At 47.6% G+C, this 23,072-nt stretch overlaps 3 protein-coding genes across 11 annotated transcripts in view; 2 read left to right on the top strand and 1 right to left on the bottom strand.

Moving 5' to 3' along the window:
* DHX32 (DEAH-box helicase 32 (putative)) overlaps positions 1-1,349 on the top strand; it is a 54,935-nt gene extending 53,586 nt beyond the window's left edge. For all 3 annotated transcript variants that reach the window (XM_082423181.1, XM_082423183.1, XM_082423182.1), the window contains one exon: positions 808-1,349. In XM_082423181.1, the coding sequence (XP_082279307.1) occupies positions 808-979 (172 nt within the window). In that variant the 3' untranslated portion in view covers positions 980-1,349. The remainder of the gene's footprint in view (positions 1-807) is intronic.
* On the bottom strand, positions 1,133-13,709 carry BCCIP (BRCA2 and CDKN1A interacting protein). Its single transcript, XM_082423225.1, has 7 exons — positions 13,524-13,709; positions 10,332-10,406; positions 9,130-9,210; positions 5,369-5,458; positions 4,407-4,594; positions 2,763-2,937; positions 1,133-1,583 (listed from the first exon to the last, which is right to left on the bottom strand). The coding sequence occupies exons 1-7, from the start codon at positions 13,668-13,670 to the stop codon at positions 1,413-1,415; spliced, it is 927 nt and encodes a 308-aa protein (XP_082279351.1). The 5' UTR covers positions 13,671-13,709; the 3' UTR covers positions 1,133-1,412.
* Positions 13,710-13,850: 141 nt separating this feature from the next.
* Positions 13,851-23,072, top strand: part of UROS (uroporphyrinogen III synthase) — a 33,544-nt gene continuing 24,322 nt past the window's right edge. For all 7 annotated transcript variants that reach the window (XM_082423227.1, XM_082423230.1, XM_082423232.1 and 4 more), the window contains exon 1: positions 13,851-14,188. The gene's annotated coding sequence lies outside the window, so the exon portion shown is untranslated. The remainder of the gene's footprint in view (positions 14,189-23,072) is intronic.

A 23,072-nucleotide genomic window follows, 5' to 3' on the forward strand; every position in this document is an offset into this window, starting at 1 on the left:
GTACAGCAAAGCGCGATGCACCTTAAGAGGAACAGGGCTAGCAAGTGCAGACCTTGAGGAGCGTGGCAAGCTCTCAAAACAGACAGGCCACTGAGACTGGAGCAAGTGGGGAAGAGAAGGGGTGGAGGCGAGGTTGAAGACAGGCAGGTAGCAGAGGTGTAGGGCTTACGGGCCACATAGAGTTTGGAGTTGATCCTAAGTGCAGTACAAAGCAATTGGAAAGTTTTAAGCAAGGGTAACCTCTTCTCCGTATATTTTAAAGATCCCTCTGGCTGCTAAGTGAATGGGCTATAGGGGCAGCAGTGAGACTGGAGACTAGCCTCAGAGGCTGCTGCAGATGCTAGACCCACTGTGAAGGTACCACTACCACTTGGGCGGTGTGATGTTCTAGGCAGGAACCAGGACTAACTACAGGTGTGTCCAGCTTCAGCAAATGGATATGGTATGGTACTAGTAAGAGACACAAAGATACTCCCTCTTATGCACCCAGAGTTCTCCCAAGCATCTGATCTGATCTGTTGCAAAATTGTGATGGGCCTTGGGGGAAGTACCCGTTCCCCTCGGTGGTGGGGGAGGGGGGTATCACTTCCGCTGTGTGGCATAACCCTATAGGACCCAACTTATCCTAGAAATGCAATTGGATTGTTTCCATGTAAACCACAGAAAGTATTCATTCTACAAAGGCAGACCAAGCCACTGAGAAGTTCAAACTAATCAAAATTCTACAAGCAGATTCTCCAGGCCTGGGAAGTGTCCAGTCATGTTTGGTACCTCTCACCAAAAATAATAATTTTTTGTTTTAAACAGATTTATGCAATTGGCACCACAATACTATTTCAGTAATCTGCCTCCTAGTGAAAGTAAGGATATTCTACAGCAAGTGATGGATCACCTATCACCCATTTCAGCAATGAAAAAGGAACAGAAAATGTGTGAGAACTGCCCTGAAACTACTGAACAAAGATGCACTATACAGTGACTCTCCAAGAACCTTCTACACAAAACCTGAGGTGCAATAAATATCCCAAAGGCAGCCTAACAGCTGGTCCACTGGAGTGATGTGCAGACGCAACGTGAAGATGGATGTCATACCCCACACAGGAGTCTTGAAAAGAATAACACTTTTTGCATATTATTTAACAACTAAAAATAGAAGTTTTTATTGAGTTCTTTAAATTACTACTCCATGTTTTTCTTCTTATTGGAAAAGTTTTTAATCAACCATTCTTAATTTGACCAAAATTTTAAAAAGCAAAGATATTTTGTAAATGTGTCACAGACACGGGTGACAGAACCCTACTTTTTGCAGAGGACCTTAATCTGAATAAAGTCATGAGTTTTTCAGTAAATCTCCACTGAGTCTTCTGGTAATTTTTACAAAAACAAGCCCAGCACTGTCCATGGGAAATGGGTTAGACAGATAGATGTTCTTTCAGTTTATCCATGATTTCATTCATTTTGTCGCTTGGAATTAACATCACAGTTCGCAGGGGCTTCATTGGCACATCATCAAAGGACCATCGGCCTCCCAGACACGTGTCGCTCTCCTCCTGCACTGAGTAGTTGAACTTCAGGATTGCCTTCTAAACCAAAGAACCATAAATTTAAAATTCAGACAAGCTAAAGGCAAAACTCACTTAATTGATAACAAAAAATACTATGTTTGGCATACGTAGTAAGACTGACAGCTGAAGGAAGCAAAACACAGAATCAAAGAAGCTCAAATGGGACAGTCAGGCAGACGTTATAAAACACCCACCAAATAGATTTCTAACTTACATGAGGAGTATGGATGGAAGTGTTCCATTTCTAAGAGGGGAACAAGCAGCTAAGTAATATTAACACTACTACCCACCTATATACTGTTTATAATTCTGAAGTCGCTCACATTCATAATCTCATTTGATTCTCAAAATAATCTCATGATACACAAGTGAAATTAAGACTCATAAAATCTGACAGTTAATGAGAAGAATCATCTTTAAATGCTGGTCTTACCCATTGTCCCAGCTGCTTCCTTAGCATAAAGCTGTTGTGTGAAGACAGGGAGGTCTGCATAACCAGCCCATCTTAAAACACCCATTACATATGTCCCTGACATGGTCTGCCTGAAGTACTGAGGCACACATTTTTAAAAATTTAATTTTCACTTATTTACTTCCTGAAAAACAAGGGCAGAGCTGAATGTTTAGTGGTTTAGTCTTTAGTGGACGCCTTAAATAAGTGATATCATCCAATCCAGGAAAATATGTCCTCCTCAGAGATGTATTTAACATTTTTGACAAGAAGGCAGCATAAGAAAGTTTATGCTCTGGTATCTGGTTGTCCGTCACAGCACAAGCTTTTACAGGGAGAGAGTGCTAGAAATCCCACCCATGGGGTGGCCTCCAGGACTAAGGGCACAGGGCAGCACACGAGCCGGCACCGGGAGAGCAGGGTCCACCCCGTCCTCCACACCGACCAGACAGCGGCTCCAAGCTCCCGGACTCAACGTCCCCGTCTGTGCACACAGGCCAATGTTCACCTCCCAGAGCGCTTTGAGAATAAAGATCTCACAGTAGGCATGTCGTCAGCGTGGTAATCACCTCCTCCCCACTCTCACTGTGTTACTAGCTCCTGGCTGCTCTAGATACGGAGGTTTAAAAACAGAATGGCCACAGTCGCAGGACTTGGACATGAAATGGGAGAGCAATAAATCCTGATTATTATCGAGAAAATCCTTATTTACATCTAAACAAAGAGATGGAACAGGATGGTCTTACCTCATAGAAAAATTCTTCTTCTGCATTTGCAAACATTAACTCATCTTTCTTTTGGCTGCTCCATTTCTTTTTGGAATTGCCTTTTCCTGCTTCCACAAACGTCTTGCTAATCAGAAGGTAGAAGTAACACTTCCCACACGGCTTGTTAGTTTTGTGCGCCTCTGCTAGTTCTTTCCTACGAGGCAGACACACACACACGAGGTTTGGCTGATGGGTGAGGCGAGATCCATCAACAAACCAGAGCACACAGAAAACCGGTGAGGCCTCTTCTCTGGGCTCTGCTGTGACGCAGGCTTAACGGACAGACATTAGATCTGGACGCTTCTAAAGCAATGAGTTTTCTTCATGCATCCAGGTGCACATTCAATTGATTGTGGCAGCGCCTTTTATAATAAATGGTACGATGACTCTCAGATTATGCTCTGAGCTGTGGATACACAGCAACTAACAGAGGAATCTCAAGTTCACACGTCACTGCTCTGGTAAAAATACCTAAGGATCTGGATTTTCTAAAACAACAAACATTTAACTGAAGCACACAAAGGCACACGGCCATGGCCAATGCCATTACAGCATGTGACCGCTACAATCTCCAATCACCACGTCTGGGACTCATTTCTGACCTCCTGCAGGAATGGCCAGAAAGATGTCCCAAACTACCACAGTCAATGAGATAGCAATGAAGCCTTTAATTCTTTTCTTCCTTTCTTTAAATCATACAATAACCCTGTGCATCTGACTAAACAAAAATGTAAAGAAACTCAGAACAACCCACTGCAGCTTTCTTCAATAGAGGATGGGGAGAAAGCAGATCACTCTCTCCTGAAACCAAATAAACACGAGCTCCAGCTGATCAGAAAAAAAGACAACGCAAAACAAAAAACACTTAGGCACCAGAAGTACAATATGAGTATTAGCTGAGGGGTGAGGAGGAGTATGAGAGTAAAACTAAAAAGCAATGCATCTATAAAGGAAAAACGGGAAACCTAAAGGTCTTCAGACTATAGTTACATTCGCACCAACTATTTCCAGGGAGATCACAAAGAAGTGCCATGACCTCTGAGAAACAATATTCTGTAAAGCCTGGGGGCCTGCCTGTAATTTTATCCTCCTCTATTTCAAAGCACAGGCAATATCAATTCTTAGCCCTTCTTACATTTAAAATATTCTTGTAAACTTAAAACTCCTGAATTAAAAAACAAAATAACAAACCCTGAGAAGCCAGAGATGCAGTATCAGGACCATGGCTGCATTAGTCATAAAATATCCCAGTGGAATTTAGGAGTTGTACTGTTTGTTACTGTTGTAATTATTCGACATTTTATTTGTGTTACAGAAATCTATCTGTGAAGAGGGTTAAAAGCTTTAGTCAAATGGAGGTAAAAAGTCTACATGAAACTCAACTATTTTTATACCATTTTAATCTCTAAGATTATTAAGCCTACTGTCACAATATTCCTAAGTAATTAAAACTCTTTTAAAAAGCCAATTATTAATAATGCATGCATCTCACAGGCACTCTCACCACTCGTGCTCAAACCAAGGGCAGAACTCTTTCTATAACAACATATTCCATTTGAATCACATTTCTGAATCCACTTGGGAAAAAACTACCGTTCAAAGGCATTTTCCAAAGTGTCTTACTGAAGCTGTTGGTGCATGGGCAGCGCAATCTGTGGAGGAACGTTAATGAATCTTTCACTCAGCAGAAAGCCCACAGGCCTGGTGGCGTCATTGAAAAGCTTGTCCAGCTGTTCAGCCATGCTCTTTTCGCAGTTCTTCTCGCAGAGGCGTAAAATAAACTCTTTAATTTGTTCAGCACACGGGGTACCCTAGAAAGCAAAGAGAAGGCTCGCTTTTTATTACAGGCCATCACTTACAGGAGAAAACTCCAAACTGAGAGCTATCACTTTTTATCTTACAGGTAAGGGCAGTTTTCTGCCAAAACCTTTAAAACCTTATATGTCATCAGTGTTGATTGCTTAAGTATTTCTCTAAAGTAACTACACCTGCTTATTTACCAGCCCATAATCAGGGGTCAGAGAAGGTTATACTAACACTCAGACATACTGGGATGGAAATTCTAATCCATCTCATAAAGACAGATGGAAGTAACTGGAAAAGTTCAATTAAAAATTACGATAAAGTATAGCCTGCATCTTATTCTAAGGAGGGGAAGCTGCTGGTTGTTTATTAGAACTCATCAATGAGTCAATAAAAAGTAATGAATGAAAATACAAATAAATGTCAGTAAGTGTCCTCAACTTCAGAAAGCAACAAAGACTCAGAATCAAAACAGCTGCAGAGACAGCAAAACAGCTCCTGTGTCAACACCAACATCAGGATACCATTCCTGAAAAGCCAGGTGATGATTCTCTATACCACAGGCAGTAAATGACTTTAACTGGGTACAGAGCATTCAAAGGAAAACAAAAACACCTTCATACTGAAAAAAGAATTACAATAAGATTTCACAAAAGCACACATATTTATAGTTAATATCATTGTCTGATATAAAAGATACTTTTATCATGCATTAAATAAAATTAACTCCTGAGGTTCTGGCCTAAGGAATAACCATTCTGATGCCAGCCAGGGAAACCAACCTTTCTTTCAGTTAAATTCAAAAGACTTATGAAACCAAAAATCCCATCTTCATCCACATCATCATCGCTGTCTTCTGAAACATCCGTTTGCTATTTTAAAAAGAAAAAAAAATTAATTTTATATTTGGTTGGAGAGAAGTGCAATACCAAGTCTTGGAATCCAGGCCTCGTTTATCTTTCCAGTTTTCAAACAATAACTTTGTTTTACTGTCATCACCTCAGAAAAGCACCGTGGGCTAAAACTGTGTGGTCTTGTTCACATCACTTTACCTCCCTTGATTTTGTCCTCTTCTTACATTCTGGATGATCTCCTTCTGCTCTAAATTTCTTTTTACTAGACTCTTAAGACATTTTCCTCAATGTCTTATAAATCCAGAACAGATAAGACCTCATGAAGGAAACCGTTTTAGTCTGTTTTCTGAGCGGTCTGGCTGGAGCCAGCCCGGCCCTGTTTCTCGGTGGGTCCGCCACACTGTCTCACCTGAAACCCATGCTTCCTGAGCACCGGCCGGTCCCGACCACTGTTGAAAGTGAGCAATGCCTCCGTGTGCATGGGCAGGAGAGAAGAAAACGAGGGCAAGAGAGGAAATGAGGAATCGAGAAAACAGAACTAAGAGTGAGATGCCTGACTCCACCTTGAACTTCCTGGCTCCGCTCGACACAGAGTCCACATCTTCTTTTACCTGTTGCTTGTTTGCTCGTCCCAGCTGTAAACTCCTCTCGCAGCATCCCCGGCCCCCAGCACGGAGCCAGGCCAGACTAAGTCCTTGGGGAACAAGTGCTGAATGAATGAAATAAAATGAGGCTGCTGCTCTTCCACCGAAGGACAGCAGGGACCCACGACGGCCCGTCCGTCCCTGAACTTGCTCTGTGCGAAGGGGCACCAGCCCACCGGCTCAGCCAGGTGCGGTCGGCAGCGCTAGGGCGCCCCCCGGTGGCCGGGGCCTCAGGGCAGGAACAGAGAGCGGGGCGGAGCCTGCCCGAGGGGCGGAAGTCGAAGCAGACAGAGCTACGGGAGGGGCCTGGGCTCCCGGATCCAAGCTGACGGTGCCACGGAGGGGACCTCAGGCGAAGGGGCGACCAGGCTTCATAGCAGAACACTTCCACGGAAGCTGGCGGTGCGGGAACACGAAGGGGGGCGGCTGCGGCGAGGCCCCGAAGGCCTGGGTCACCGCCAGAGCGGCTGCCAGACGCGGGGGTGCCTGGAGCTCAGCAACGCAGGAGGGCGCCCAGGCAGCTCAGGAGAGACTGACGCAGTCCCGGCGAGAGGGCCAAGGGCACGTCGGCTCTTGCAGGAAAGGGGAGAGGAGCGCAGAAGAACGTACTGCGTGAACCCGCCCTGGTCCTCCGAGAGCAGCACGGCAGCTCCCGTGCACGTCGGGGGACCCCGGCCAGCGTGGCAAAACCTGCGTGGTGCCAACGGATGGAAAGCCGGGGCAGGAAGAAGGCCCCTCAGTGTGAAGCCCTGAGACCCCCCCAAACCCCCAGTCGGTGAAAAGCAACGAGCACCCCGGAACCCACTCGGTCTTCCTCCCCTGGACAGGCCGCCAGACGCCCCGCCGGCAGCCCCGGCTCCGCAATCCGAGGCGCGGGCCCCGCCCCCGTCTCCCCCCCACCACCCGCCTCCCCGCCTGGCCCGAGGCCTGCCCCTCCCAGCCCACCCCTTGCCTCTCCCGAGCCTCTTCGCTCAACACAGTTCTTCGTGGCAGCCGAGTTCTGAGCAACCCGCTGCATGACACCCGGGCCCTGAGTCTCCAGCCTCGCGCCCAGCCTCGCACACGCAGTCCCCAGCCCCCGTCCCCTTCTCTCGGAAACGCCTTCTCTAGAAGAGTCCAAATCCCCCCAGCTCCACAGCCTCCAGAGAAAGCTCTGGCAGTCCCTGTCCTAGGAACAAGAAGCCTTGGTCCCTGGGACACCTCAGGTGTCTCTTGGAAGCCAAGGAAGCCATAACTGTAATTTAGACTTATTTGTGTAATTATCCAATGAAAGGCTGAATCCCCCAACTAGAGAATAATAAGCTTTTTCAAAAATAAAAGCGACTGCTTCTCATCGGTATGCATCAGGTCTCGGGACACCAATCAGCTAGAGCTCACGTGTGTCTGATGACAGAGCAGGCAGCTGCCGAGGTGTCACCCTCCCATTTTCCTGACGTTGTGTGCTACAAGTTCTGAATGTTGGCAGCAGGTCTGAAAAGCGTCTGTTGTATTTAGTAATGAAGATGTTGGTGATCCCATCAGTTTCAGGACACCAGGAGAGGGTTGGGGGTAAAAGCCAGATTAAGGTGTTTAGGAGGAGAGGAGGTGGAGGAAACCAAACGCAAAATATCTTTCAAGAATTTTGGCTTTGAAAACCAAGTGAGATGCCTGAAGGTGAGGTCGTTTGAGTGGAAGCTTAGACTGAGGTGGAGTTGTTTATTTTGCTTTTTTACAATAAGCTAGACGATAGGTGCTGGGAATAGAAAAAAAGACTTCAACGGGGACAGTTATGCATACAGAGCACGAGCCGCGCGCCAGATGCTGTTCTAAGCATCTTCTCTTGTTCACCCCCCCCCACCTACGAAGCAGGCACCATCCTCATCGTCAGAGATGCCCACGGAGAAAGATGAAGGTCACCGTGCAGACTGTATTTTCCACAGACGGCTGAAGCGATTTTTCCTATCCCCCATTCTCTTCTGACAAAGTGACCTAGACACTCCTCCCACCGAGGGGGGCGGTCCATGCGCCCTCCCCTTGGACCTGCACAGGCCATCACGTCTGCTGATCAAATGAACGGTGGAAATCACCCGGTAACATAAGATGCTCTGCACTTCTGCCTGGCCCTCTTGGGTAGGGAGGCCCACACTACAGAGGCTGAGGCCCATGCTTCCAGCTGGGCTCCCAACAGAGACACAGGAGTGAACCATCTGGCAAGGAAACCCGCCAGCCCCGCGCCGAGCCGCTGCAGCTAATGTGCCCGGAGCGAATACGAGCTGTCCTCACTGAGCTCTGTCCAAAGTGCAGAGTCACGGGCCAAACAGAGTACTGTTGCTGTCCTAAGACTCGAAGCTGCAGGGCAGTCTGTCAGGCAGCAGAAGAAACGTCGAGCCAGCGGAGGGTACACGCAGAGGCGGGATTCGTCCCAGTCCCGCTCCCTCCTCCTCCGAGTGCCACCCCCTGCTTTGCATGACACCACTCAAGGCTTTCCCCCTTTTCCCTCTCCTGTCACTCCTGAGTCTCCTTGGCAGGTTCTGCCACTTAGCTCACCCCCCCAACTAACGCTGTTATGATCAGACTCTGTCCCTGCCCTCCCTGGACAACTTCAACTACTCCGACTTCAGTGACCATTTATGTGCTGAAAATGCCCCAGGCTCCAGCTGCTGCGCAACATCTCACTTGCACGTATCACAGGCAAATCAAACGCAAAATGTACAAATCCAAACTCGTGTTCCTCTCTTAACCTGATCCTCCTCCATGCTTGCTATCTGGGTTCTCCAGCCAGACACTAGGGTATCATCCTCAACTCCCTTTCCACTCACTCTCAGACCCAACCATTCATTAAGCCCCGTCGTATTTCACCTCCCCAATATCTTCTGAATCAGCCCACTTCTCTCCCTATCCGCTGCCACAACCTAGATCACTGCATTTAATAACCCTGAATTGCTGAGATGGCCTTCTAACCAGTAATACTTTCCAATTTGAGTTTCTGGCCTACTTGCTATAAAACAGGAGGAACTTAGGTTAAAGAACTAATTTAATCAGAATAAACACAACTGTCCTGCTTACCTTAATGACACTCCCGATATGGTTCTGTTGAATTAAGAGATCTGTTAGTTCTGCAGTGTTCACAGGAGCTTTTAGGAAAAGCTAAGAGGAGAAAAAAAAAATATTTTAAATTAAAACCAAAGTATGGGACTTCCCTGGTGGCACAGTGGTTAAGAATCCGCCTGCCAATGCAGGGGACACGGGTTCGAGCTCTGGTCCCGGAAGATCCCACATGCCACGGAGCAACCAAGCCCGTGCACCACAACTACTGAGCCTGCGCTCTAGAGCCCGCGAGCCACAAATACTGAGCCCGTGTGCCACAACTACTGAGCCCGAGATCCACAACTACTGAAGCCCATGCGCCTAGAGCCCGTGCTCCACAACGAGAAGCCACCTCAATGAGAAGCCCGCACACCGCAATGAAGAGTAGTCCCACCTCGCTGCAACTAGAGAAAGCCTGCGCGCAGCAACGAAGACCCAACTCAGCCAAAAATAAATAAATAAAAATAAACTTATTAAAAAAAAACCTAAAAAAAATAAAACCAAAGTATGATTTCTAATAAAACTTCTAATTTCCATATTCAAATAAAAATAATGAAATTTCAATGATTTGACCAGGAAGATGACCCAGAAAAGCAATCCCAAGAGGAAAGAAAAGCCGGAGCAAATCCAGGAAGTCAAGACACAGAAATTTGAGACGAGGCAGTCGGTGGTAATACGGGAGGTGTTGGGGAGGGGAGTGGACAGGGAGGAGAAGAGAGGGGAGGAGGGTGGGCTGAACACTGGGGGCTCTAAAGGGTGGCGAACCAAAGCCACCTTATGTGGAGTAAAGGAATACGGAGAAGCAGCAAGCCTGCTGCTTGTGGCACCAGATGGTGGAATCAGTGACAGGGCCATTACGTGAAAATTCCTTTAACCCCACAAAGCTTAGAAGTGAATTAGAGAAAAACAGAATAATAGCTCAAGTAATTAAAATATGAAAGGGAGAGTAATTTAGAACACAGAATACTTAAATATTTTAAGCAAAGGAAGGGGTCTGGGAGCAGAGGCACAAATAGGGGAGCCAGCCGTGGAAAAGAAAACAACTCTTCCTTCCAGGCCAAGTGGAGACGGTAGGAATGGGGATTCTAAAATAGAAAAAATGAAATCTGACACAACTTATATTGAATGGCCTGGAATTTCTTAGAAGAGCAAATGCATGTGTAATGAATAAAAGACAATACCTGCTGCAGTAGTTTCTTAATTCCGTCGTAATCGTTATCTGAGATAGAATAAGCTTCGAATTCAATATTCACTTCCTGTAAATGACACACAAAATAGGTCCTCATACATAACTCACTAAGATAATTCAGGCATTATTTTCCCTCCCCACCTCATTCTTTTTGGCTCTACCTCCATCTACGGAACATGCCAGAAAAAGGACAAGAAGAAGAAAATGTTACCAAAAGAACTATAACTGCCTAGGCTTCAAAATAAGCAAACATTGCCAAGACTGCCATCTGCACAGATGACAAAGCACCTTCACACCATCTCCTCATTTGAAACAAAAGCCTGAGAAGAACAAAGCATTCAGAGCAACCTAGTTTTGATGTTGAGAAAGTCTGTTCTGGATAAAGCAAATGAGAAATTATTATTTACCTGACTGCAGTAAGAGTGAGCAAAAAACAAAATCACTTCAAAAGTCCTTGGCATTGCCTAGAGCTTGATTCAGCCCATGGATTTGAGGCCACGCTTCATTCACTGGGCAAGAATTTACTGAGTACCCCTCTGTACCAAGCACTGTGCCAGGCACTCAAGATGAAAAGGTGAGCAAAGCAGACAAGAATGATCATGCCCTCCTGGAGCTTACGGTTTAGGTGGGAATACAGACATTAAGGAAATAGTCATGGCAATAAATAGAAGCTTACAACTATGCATGCTATAAAACACAGGTGAATGGTGCTATAACAGCTTAAGAAATAGGAGGTTGGAAATTCAGGAAAGGCTTCTCTTAGAGAAGTGACACTTGAGCTGGGAACCTAGGACCAGTAAAGAGAGTTCCTGGCACAGCACAGACGAAGGCCCTGAGGCAGGAGGAAATATGGTGAGTACAAGTAACTAAAAGGTGTGTGTAGCTAGGCTCCCTGATCTATCTCTGTAAAACAACAATAATAACAAACTCTAAGAAGCAATGCCACTGAAATATTCCATAAATAAATGAAAGGATTACTTCACTCCAAAAAAAAAACTTAAAGGCTTTTTAAGTGCTAAATAAGATCAGTCCTTGAGGATCCTAAATCATGCATTATTAGCATTACTATTATTGCTGGAGGGTAAATTCTCACAAGCAGAATTACTGAATTAGAGGATTTATACACATTTTAAAGTTTTGATGTTGTCAAATGGCCCCCCAAAAAGGGTGCATCAATTTATAGTCCCACCAGCAGTATATGTAAGTGCCTATTTTCTTACACTATCATCAGTGACGGTTACTACACAAATTTCCAACCACTGGCAAACTGATAGATTATCCATGTTAATGCAAGAAGCTCTGAGTTCTATAACCCAAAGTTAGCAAAAGCCAGTTAAAAGATCTAAATACAAAATGGTGAGACCACATTTAAGGCAAGGGGCCAAAGAGCTGCTTTGTAAGGGAAAGCTCTGTTCCATGGAAAATATTTTATATACCCACACCACAGTCACAGCACTAATCCTGCACCCATGCTTGCCCTGCTCATGTTTATCTCTGACTTTATTCCCCCGTCACTCTCTTCCTTATTCTGATCCCGCCATATTAGCTGTCTCTCTGTCCAATAACCATGAGGACTTTGGATTTTCATACAAATGAAATGGGAAGCTATTGGAGCGGTCAGAGCAGGGAAGTGAGAACAGATCTACTTTTTTTTTTTTGGCCGCACAGTGCGGCACGCAGGATCTTAGTTCCCAGACCAGGGATCAAACCCGTGCCCCCTGCAATGGAAGCGCGAGGAGTCTTAACCACTGCACAGCCAGGGAAGTCCCTAGACCTACATTTTTAAAAGATCTTTCTGCTGTGGGTGGAGGAGAGATTGTAGAGGAAAAAGCATGCCAGTTAAGTTACTACAGAAGTCCAGGCAAGAGATGGTGGAAAGGTGGCCTTTGACCATTGCGGAATCAAGGATGAGAAACGTCTGGATACTGAAGGTAAAGCCAACAGAATTTACTGATGCGGGATGAGGAAAAGGGAGGAATTACACTTAACTTTCGGGTTTTGGATTTGAGCAGCTGGTGAATTTGGCAACCATTTATGTAAGCAGATACGTTAGGGGGTCCCTGAGAAAAAGAACCAGGAATGGCTTTCTTGACATAAGAGTCCTAGTTCCTCCTGAAATGATATCCGTAATATCTGAGTTCTGCAGGAACTAAGGCCCCCACCCAGGTGGAGGACCGAATGATGATGCTGACCCCCCAGACTTCAATCAGCTAAAGCTTGGACTCTGTTGACCTTCGCCCCAATTTTATGCTGAATTCGCCCCTGCTCAAGCCCCCTCATGAATATGCACGTACCCTTAGCTTAAAACAGCAGCGTTGCTATTTGGGGGAGACACTGCTTTGGGAAAGACCCCCGGTGTTCTCCTTACTTGCTGCAAGTAATAAATCCTTCCTTCTCCTAATCTTCAGCTTGGTTGTGCCTACTGGCTCGATCACCCACCAAGAGGTGAACCCAGTTTTCAGGTAACATTTAGAGAAATGGCAAAGATTAGGAGCAGGGGCATAAATTACCAATCCTGCCTGGCAGGTGTTAAGTTCGGGGCTACCTATTAGACATCCCGGGGTCTTCAGGACCATTCCGTCCTAATTATTCATTCAACAAGTGTCAACTACCTCTAATGCCAAGCTCTACGGTAGGACCCAATTCTAGGAGAACATATCACCAGGACTTGGTCTGAGGGGCAGAAAAGACAGCTTAGTTGAGATCTGAACAAGGAAGGGAAAACACTGCAGGAAAAACGCAGCGCGTAGAGAGGAGCAGGAGGCTGGCCTTCGAGAAACGGGAAGAAGGGGGCCGCCGTGAGGGAGGTAGGCACCGCGAACCCGGTGGGAGGGCTGCGCGGGGAGGGCAGAGTATGAACTCGGGGCCCCCGGCGGCCCAGAAGGATTTGGGGCTTTAGCCTGAGAACTAAAAAAGGCCACCGAGGACGGTGCCGTTGAGACGGTGGGAGGGCCCACGCACCCGGCCGGGACAGAACTTTTGAAAATAACTTTCTGTGGCTGCAATGTGTAAAAGACCGAAGTGACACCTGAGTGAGAACCTTTTCTCACCTCCAGTTTCTGCTTAAGGACCCTCAGGTACGGGGAAGTCGCTACTCCAAGCAGCTCACACACTCACATGGCTTTGGTTGTCGGAAAGCTTTTTCCCAGACATAAGCCAAACCGGGGTCGCGTGTGTTTCTCACCTCATTGACGACCTCGTCGTCTTCATCCTCTTCTTCGTCACTGTCTTCGTCGTCTTCGTCCTCATCCTCGAGTTCATCATCCTCGTCCTCATCGCGAGGAACCGGAGACCCGCTGTCCACGGCACGCCGCTTGGGCCTGGACGCCATGCTGCCGGCCCCTCTGCGCCTGCGCAACTTCCATGAGCCCGCCCTTCCGGACCCACCCATTACAAGCGGAGGGGGTAGGAGGTCACGAAGACCCTCGGCGCGGAGTCGGCGTCAATCCCACTGCCCTGGTGGATTCCACAGCCTTGATACCTAAGAGTAAAGTCCAATATGGGTTCCTATCTTGGCCTTTTCTTCCTCCTTCCATCCATTCTCAAGCCTTTCCAAGGTTCTCTCTCCCCTTCGTGCAGTGGTTCGACCCATCTCCGCTAGGTATCGGGGGCCTGGGTGTCGGTGCGCATGCGTGAGCTCCAGCTGAGCGCGGCCGGGGCTCCGCGACCCACGGCGCGAGTGCCGGTGCTTGGGGCCCGGGGAGGGCCGTCGCCATGGCAGCGCCGGCCACGCGGTGAGGGGGCCGCCCTCCCGGCTGGTCGCTCCCGCAGCCTCGCTGCCTGCTGGTGGGAACCGTGAGATTCCGCCCCCGACTGGGCGCCTGCCGAGTGCCTCATCAGCCAGACGAGGTAGGTGTCGCCCGCGCACGGTACCGACGACTACGCGGCATTTCGCAGGGGCCAGCCTGCTGCCCTGCCGGTGTGTGACGAGTCGGGAGCGGAACCCTGAGGCCAGTGCTGGCCTGGGTGCTGGGCCGTAGTCCGCGGGCAGTGGTCGGCCCCGAATGGAAGGTCGCCGGATCTGTGCAGATGCCCTCACGCCTGGTTAAGACCCAACCCTGCGGGCGTGCCCCAGCACAGTCGGTGGCACAGCCTTGTCAGTGATGAATGAAACCGATCCTGAGTGCATTTCTCAATCTGAAAGTTTAAAGTCAGGGATCAACCTTGTATGCTTCAGGGCCAGTGGGGATTTCTAAATTAGACCTGAGCCTCTTTGGAGAGAACAGAGTGCAGGGGACTTTGGTAAGGTAGAGAGCGTGTACCGGGCAGCTGCTGCCAGCTGTGGCCGAGTGGAAATGCCGCCCAGTGTGGTCAGTTCTCACATTTCAACAGAACCTGGAGTTCTGGACTTTTACCAAAAAAATCTTGATTTGTAAAACTTGTACCAAATAAAATTCATCTACCGGTCAGGTTTATCCCACACACTGCCAGTTTGCAGCCTGTTGTAAAGAATACTATTTGGAGAGAAAGTCACAAATTAGAGAAGACATCTGCTTTCTGAGAGTGAGGTCTATGGCTTTCCTTTTTTTCTGTCTGTAAAATGAGGAGAGTAGGTTGGATGAGTGTGACTGCAAAAATGGAATGAGCTGTCCCCAAGTTGTGAGATTGGATGTTGGAGAAGTTTAAGCAGAAGTGTGATAACCTCTCAATGATCCTTCAGCAGCAGGAAATGGAAGCAGGATACCTTAAGGGTCCTCAGAGCCAGAGTCCCCATGATTGTGTTCTGTGAGTTCTGTCTTTCCTAGCAGTCTTGTCTACCAGGCCACAACACGGAATATAATACGTGTAAACATGAGGGCTTCACATATGATGGCATAGCTTAAAGTGGCCCCTTTGGGTCCTACAACAATGTAAAAACATCTTCCAGTAATGCACGAGAGAGGTAGCTGTAAAGAAAGACCTATAAAACGCTACGATTAGAAAAAGACTCAGAAGGCACTGTGCCAGCCTATCAATAGAGCTGCACTGAAATGTCATGGGTGATTTTTTTCCCTGTTTCTCTATACTTTTTTTGTGGTAAAAATACACAGAACATAAAATTTACCATTTTAAGCAAGTGTCCGGTTCAGTGGCATTAAGTATGTTCACATTTTTGTGCAACCATCACCACCATCCCTCTCTAGAAAATTTTTATCTTGCAAAACAAAATTCTGTACCCATTGAACACTAACTCTGCAATCTCCCCTACCCTGGTCCCTGGAAAGTGGTTTTCCTTCTCTATGAATTTATCTATTCTAGGACTTCGTGTAAGTGGAATCATATAGTATTTATCCTTTTGTGGCTGGCTTGTTTCACTTAGCATAATGTCTTCAAGCTTCATCTTTGCCATCATGTGTCAGAACTTCCTTCCTTTTTAAGGCTGAATAATATTCCATTGTATGTATTTTTGTTGTTGTCCATTTATCCATGGATGGACATGGGTTGCTTCCACCTTTTAGTAATTGTAAATAATGCTGCTATGAACGTGGGTGTACAAATACCTGTTCAAGTCCCTGCTTTTAATTTTGGGGGGTATATATTCAGAAGTGGAATTGTTGGATCCTATAGGAATTCTATTTTTAATTTTTTGAGGAACTATACTTTTTTGTATTTTGCAGATTTTCCACAATAAGCATGTATTGCTTTGATATGAGAAAGGGGGGGAAGCCTTACTTTGTGCCCTCGGATTAGTACCCAGTGTTGAGCTCATGGTCAGAGTGTGAATGAGTAGCAAATGTGAATAAATGGACTACCGTGGTTTTGTCATTCAAGAAAATACGGTACTAACCCTAGGGAACTTCGCTCAGTCAGAGACTAGATTGCTGACCTGCTGGCCCAATCTTCACCTTCAGCTCAGAATTTATCTTAAAGGAGCAGAGAGGTGGTAGCAAGTGCTTGGGAGAATGGGGATGGGCTCCAGACTTCACCTGGAAAGAGGTGAAACTTCACCTCTGCCACTTACTGTGTTGTGTGACCTTGAGCCTGTTACCCAACCTTCAGAGTTTTGGTTTCCTCTTCTGTAAAAAAGGAATAATAATACCTTCCTTGGTGGTTTAAATGAAGATTAAGGTCTTGCATGTAAAATGCTTAGCCTGGTAAATCACACGGAGTCTGTGCTGGGTAAAAGGGTGGCTGCTGTTATTGCTGATCTCAGAGCAGCAGGACATGGTTAAAAAGTGTGGGTTTGAGGTGTGGCTCGTTCTTACCAGCAAAGAGGCCTTAATCAAGTCAGTTCCCTGTCTCTTTAAGGAAAAGTGACCATCCCCCCTGCTCCAAAAGTCGCTGGGTAAATCTAAAGTGCGAACAAATATTACTGAGCATCTACTATGGAGAAGAAAGTCTCTCAGAAAAGCCAGTGGTTCAGAGGACCCAGCCCATTTTACAGATGCAGGAATTGAGACCAAGAGGAGAACAACATAGACCAGAACCCAGGCTTCAGCCCCTCTAGCACAAGCTTCTTCCACTCCACCAGGCCTCTCGTCAAAGTTCAAAGTGGCTCACATACAATCCTCCTTGTCTAAAAGCCTGAGAATACCCCTGCCTCTCCTTCTGTTCCTGGCTTCCTCGTATTGCTGCAATACAGGTAACAGGTGTCGACTGAAAAACAAAAACATAAACCGCACAACAGGGCTTCCCCGGTGGTGCAGTGGTTAAGAATCCACCTGCCAATGCTGGGGACATGGGTTCGAGCTCTGGTCCGGGAAGATCCCACATGCCACGGAGCAGCTAAGCCCGTGCACCGCAACTACTGAGCCTGCGCTCTAGAGCCCACGAGCCACCACTAATGAAGCCCGCATGCATAGAGCCCGTGCTCTGCAACAAGAGAAGCCACTGCAATGAGAAGCTAGCGCACCACAATGAAGAGTAGCCCCCGCTTGCTGCAACTAGAGAAAGCCCGCGCGTAGCAACGAAGACCCAACGCAGCCAAAAATAAATAAAAGAAAATAAATTTATTTTAAAAAAACAAAGTACGCAACATGAGAGCTGTGAGTTCAGTTTCATTTGGGGCTTACTGAGGACTATAGCCCAGGAGACAGCCTTTCAGATGGCTTGGAGGAGCTTCTCGGAGGAGGTAGGGGGGAGGTCAGAATGAAATATATGATTCTGGTAAAGGGGGTACGTGCAGCCAAGCACACACACCGGTAGAAGGATGCTGCTAGTCACAAAGAGCTGACATCTGCGTTACTGATTTGAGTGCTTTTATAGGTACGAGAAGATGCAAGAAATTGCGTTCATAACATGGCCTCCTGAAAATATCTATTTGAAGACCTGTTCTGCCAGATTTTCCAGAACTCAGAGCGCCTCATTCCTGATCTCTGCCCTGAACTCCTTTCGGGGTGTGTCAGAGGTCAGCGACTGCAGTGGCTGGTAACTTCACTCTTGTAGAGGCAGAGGGCGAACGACATTCTTCAGCTAGCACAGCAGTTTCTTACAGCAGGGAGCTTTCAACTTGGTCACAGAAGCGCAGGGAGAAAGGAATTCCCGTGCTGTATTTCCACCACACTTGCAGCTTCAACCTGGACGAGACTGTATTCTTTTCCCAGAGCTGCCCTATCAGAGTACCACAACCTAGATGGTGTAAACAGCAGAAGTGTACTGTCTCGGGCTGCCCTGGTGGCGCAGTGGTGAAGAATCCGCCTGCCAATGCAGGGGACACGGGTTCGAGCCCTGGTCTGGGAAGATCCCACATGCCACGGTGCAACTAAGCCCGTGCGCCACAACTAGTGAGCCTGCGCTCTAGAGCCCGCGAGCCACAGCTACTGAGCCTGCGTGCCACAACTACTGAACCCCGCATGCCTAGAGCCCGTGCTCCGCAACAAGAGAAGCCACAGCAATGAGAAGCCCGTGCACCGCAGCAAAGAGTAGCCCCCGCTCGCTGCAACTAGAGAAAGCCTGCACACAGCAATGAAGACCCAACGCAGCCAAAAATAAATAAATTTAAAAAGAAAAAAGGAAATGTACTGTCTCACAGTTCCAGGGGCTAAAGTTCTAAGATCACGACGTCAGAAGGGTGGGTTCCTTCTGAGGCCGTGAGGGGAATCTGTCCCAGGCCCCTCTCCCTGCTGCTGGTGGTTTGCTGGCACATCTCTGACATTCCTCAGCTTGTAGATGCACCACCCCGATCTCTGCCTTCATCTTCACTTAATGTTTTCCCTGTATGTATCTGTGTGTGCAAATTTCCCTTTTTTATAAGGATGCTAGTCATAAATGATTAGGGCTCACCCTAATGACCTCATTTTAACTTGACTGCATCTGCAAAGAGCCTATTTCCAAATAAGGTCACATTCTGAGGTCCTGGGGGTTAAAAGAATTCAAAATATAAATCTTGGATTCAATCCACCACAGAGGCCAAGTACAGGGACTTGCCATTTCACTGCTTGCTCTTCATAGCAAGTGACTGGTGTTTGAACTTCTTGATGGGAACAGCTAAAGGAGTTCTGTGTGAAGGTGTACATTGGCCACGGTGACATATTGCTGAGAAGGGGTTGGTTCACTTTTTGTGAACCCCCTTGCCTGCCCCAATCCCTAGAATACTCCAGGCTCTAGTGAATGAAAAGCATCTTAGCTGGCTTTACCCATCTTAAACGTATTCTGCATGAGTTTGATGCTGCATTCCTTTATTTGTTAATCCCAACAGACCTTCTATACAAAGTGGTTAGAATAAGGATGCTTCACCCTAAATCATCTACCCCAGCAGAATACAAACTCTGGATCAGAGGAGCCCCAGACCCAGAGGCGCACTTTTGGAGCCTTTCTTCCAAATCCTGGCAGTTCACAGTAGGAAGTACCTTGACTGTCTCTTTCTCAGTACTTCACTCACAGTTCTGTGGTTGTCCATCCTCCCCCACCAGCCTTGGAGTTCCTTGAGGGTGGGCACCAAGTCTGACTTGTCCCTTGCCCAGCATCCAGTACCCAGCATCACAAAGAAGAGACTCAGTGTTTCTTGGGTAAATGAAAGCAGTATGGCAGAGCCCCTGTCCTGCCTAATTGAGAGCCAACTTTCTGGCCTGGAAGGCCAGCTTGTCCTTTCTTAGTTCTCCTTGTGCCTAAAATTCAGGAGCTTCTACAAGGTGGACAAGGCAGAATAAGGTACACCAGGAACCTCAAGGAGAAAGTCATACCAAAGGGCCTTGCTCATTTGCTCCCCAAGTGCATTGCATGGCATTCTTCCCTGACTTGCTTATAATCTGGAATGCCCTTCTCCACGCCTACCCTCGCTCTGGTGTCTCTCACGTGTGTATGTGGGGCAGGGGGGACGCTTCTGGAACCTCTCTTGACCTCACTGCCTCCCTTGCCAGTTATGGCCTTATTTCTCCTACTCTTCTTAATAGCAGTACTCTTCTTATCTACAATTACATCTCTATGTCCACTTTATTTTGTAACTTATTCTGTTATGAACTGAATTTTGACCCTCAAACTCCTATGTTGAGGCCCTAACCCCCAGTGTGACTGTTTTTGGATATAGGGCCTTTAAAGAGGTAATTAAGATTAAATGAGGTCCTAAGGGTAGAGCCCAAGTCCTACAGGACCGGTGGTGTCCTTATAAGAAGAGGAGGAGACACCAGGGGTCTCTCTCTGCACAAGCACAGAGGAAAGGCCATGTGAGCACACAGCAAGAAGACAGCAGTCTACAGGCCAGGAAGAGAGGCCTCACCAGGAACCAACCCTCATGGCACCTTGATCTTGGACTTCTAGCCTCCAGAGCTGTGAGAAAATAACTGTCTGTTGTTTAAGCCCACTAGTCAGTGGTGGTCTGTTAATGGCAGCCCAAGCTAAGACACACTCCAATCTGTTTTCCTTCTCCTTTGCCAGGATCCCTTCTACCCTGCATCCCTGACTGACATTGTTCGAGTGCTTTAGGGCTCTGTCCTGGGCCCCCTTCTTTCCTATCCATAATCTCACCCAGTCCCAGGACTTTAAATACCATCTGTACACTGATGACTCCCAAATCTTTGTCCTTTGACCTGACTCCTTCCCCAAGCCCAAAGCGCCTGCCTGATCTCTCCATTTGGACGTCTAATACCAGTACGCTTCAACTTTTAGCACTATGGCACACCTAGTAAGTGGTAATATTCATTCAGCACATTTCCATAAATAGACGAGGCTTTACAGTTTACAGCTAAAGGCAGTCAGCCCTGGCTGGGGTGGGCGTGGAGGCAGTGGGAGTGAGTCCTGGCTGCCCTGGGCTCCACCCAGCTGCCCCAAGGGCTGAGAGGACCCAGAGCCCAGGCACACCTGTGAACCCATTCCCAGGGCTCTGACGGGCTGCGGTGCGCCGGCGGAGAAGAGGCATTCTCGAGTGTAGTCTGTGTCGTTCTTCACGTCCTGCCATGGTGCTCCCGTTCTCGCAGTTGTCCGGTTGGAGTCACCCTGATTCCTTTTTCTCTCTACCCCACGTCCAGTCCAAGTCAATGCTGTTGGCTACACCTTCATAATATATCCAAGTGCAGTCACTTTTCCCCACTTCAAATGCCAATCTGGTCCAAGCCCATATCATCTCTCACCGAAACTGTTCCAGCATCCTCCCTATTTTACTCCTTTCTACCTTCAGGCTTTTCTCCACACACCTGCAAGTGGTCCTGTGAAACTAAGTCAGAGCAGGTCAGTCCTGTGCTCAGAATCCTCCAGTGGTATCACATCTCATTCAGATAATAGGCAAAGTCCTCACCACAGCCTGAGTGGCCCTGCACGGTGGCTCTGAGCCCGGGGCCCGTCTGCTCCCCCTTGGAGCTCCCTGCGCTCTGGCCCTACTGCCTGGCCACCACTCTCATACTTGCCAGACACTGTGTTACTGAAACCTCTCATATTTCTTGGACAGGAATAAGAGTCTCCTCATTTCTAGTCCTGCATTTTTTCCATTCCATCAAGCTGTGTAAAACAGTTGTGAACATCCATAGCTATTATAAGGAAAGTGACTCCATAATTTACTGTCCAATATGGGAGACTTTTGAGAGTGCAGTTGGGTGCTGTCAGTAATTACACCAGAGCAACAGCTGTAAACTGGGACTGTCTTGGACAGACTGGTATACACGGTCACCTGTATGGTCAGGCCACCCAGATGACTGTTCTCTTGCTCTCTGCACGTCCCCTGCTCGACCAGCCCTGCCTCACCTACACCCTACTCACCTGACTGACCTTTCCTGTCAGTCACAGCGCCTATGACATAATCAGTAAATACCTCCGTACCTGCTCCTGGCGCCAGCTAGTGATTTTTGAAATCTTTGAATCAGAACTATCTCCACTATGATAATTTATCAAAGGGGCGGTGAGGGGCGGCCCCTCCGCTGGTTTCCCTGGCAACTGATGAGCCAACCTGACGTCAATTCTCCCCATAACTGGTAACCGCCCTCTTCCCCAGGTAGCAAGGACTGCTGCCATGTCCTTCCCGCAGTCTGCCACACACGGTGGGGTGTCACTCCAGGACCCCGCTTCAGACACATAAGATCCCCCATCCATTCAACCGCTGATGTCTCTGTCGCTGATTCCGGGCTCTTTCTTCGGTCTTGAGGCTGGGCAAGTACAGGGCTTGCAAGCCTTCAGGGTGCAGCTGAACTTCGCCCTAACTATAAGGATAAAAATTCTGACATCTCCCCAACTCTTCCTGCCCCAGAATAGAAGAGGGCTGTGGTAAAATCCCTTCCTGTGTTAGGTTGCAGGGACTCGGGGTAGAGGGAAATAAATAAAAAATAATTAAGGTTAAACCCCAAATGAAAAGCTTCATAATTGAGTGAAAATGTCATGCTGAGTACTAGTTCACATGGAGGCGTATCACCCACCAGGAACGGCTGTGTTGCTTCTTCCAGTCTTTAGATGGTGTGATGGGCATGAGCTGGTGGGGGGAACTGAACTCAGACCCCAAGGCCTGGGCTCAGTACTGGCTCTGCCTCGGACTTCCCGTGTGAGCTCGGGCAGGTCCCCCTGCCACACCCCAACCTCAAATTCCTCAGCTGAAAAGGAAGGATTGGCCATGCTGGGAGCACACACACAGGTGCTTTTTCTTAGGAGACATAGTCCTGTAGACAGCACCAAAAATCAGTTCACCTCTGTCTAGTTGCCTAGGGCTACTGTAACATATACCACAGAGCACATGGCTTAAGCAAAAGAAATTTATTCTCTCCCAGTTCCAGAGGCCAGAAGTCTGAAGTCCAGGTGTCCGTGGGGCATGCCTCCTCTGAAGCTTCTAGGGGAGGATCCTTCCTTCCTCTTCCAGCTGCTGGGGGGCCCAGGTGTTTCTTGGCTTTGGCAGCGTCTCTGCAGTCTCTGCCTCCTTCACATGGCCTTCTGTCTGTCTCTATCTGTGTCTAGATTGTCTTCTCTAAGGACGCCAGTCGTGTTGGATTAGTCATAGTTATATAGGACACTCTAATCCACCATGACCTCAGCTTAACCTAGTTACATCAGCAAAGACCCCATTTCCACGTAAATTCACATTTGTAGGTACCAAGGGTTAGGACTTCTTTGGAGGGAACCCAGTTCAATCAGTTGTGTCTTCCATGAGAGCTAGGGCACCTACACCTTTTGGGCTGGCTCTGTTTCCTCTGTGGTCCTAAGGATGGGAAACCGTGTGGGTGAGAAGTAGCAATGTTTGTCTTTCTCACTCTTGCTGGCTACGTTTTGGAGATGACAGGAATGTGGGTTTCTTGAGCTAGGAATAACAGTCTGCGCTGAGCTCTAGAAATATCCCGGTCTTTCCTTTGGCCTGTGAGAAATTGCAATAATGCCACCATCTAAGCCCCCATGATTGTAGAAAGCA

Source organism: Balaenoptera physalus (genome assembly GCF_965194825.1).
Source record: "Balaenoptera physalus genome assembly, chromosome: 14".
Classification (NCBI taxonomy): domain Eukaryota; kingdom Metazoa; phylum Chordata; class Mammalia; order Artiodactyla; family Balaenopteridae; genus Balaenoptera; species Balaenoptera physalus.

Coding starts and splice junctions, on each gene's coding strand:
- BCCIP (XM_082423225.1), bottom strand. CDS start 13,670: ATGGCGTCCAGGCCCAAGCGGCGTGCCGTGGACAGCGGGTCTCCGGTT. Junction 5,459..9,129: donor ATATCGGGAGTGTCATTAAG/GTAAGCAGGACA, acceptor TTTTTAAAATAG/CAAACGGATGTTTCAGAAGA. Junction 4,595..5,368: donor TGAATTTAACTGAAAGAAAG/GTTGGTTTCCCT, acceptor TTTGCTTTCTAG/GGTACCCCGTGTGCTGAACA.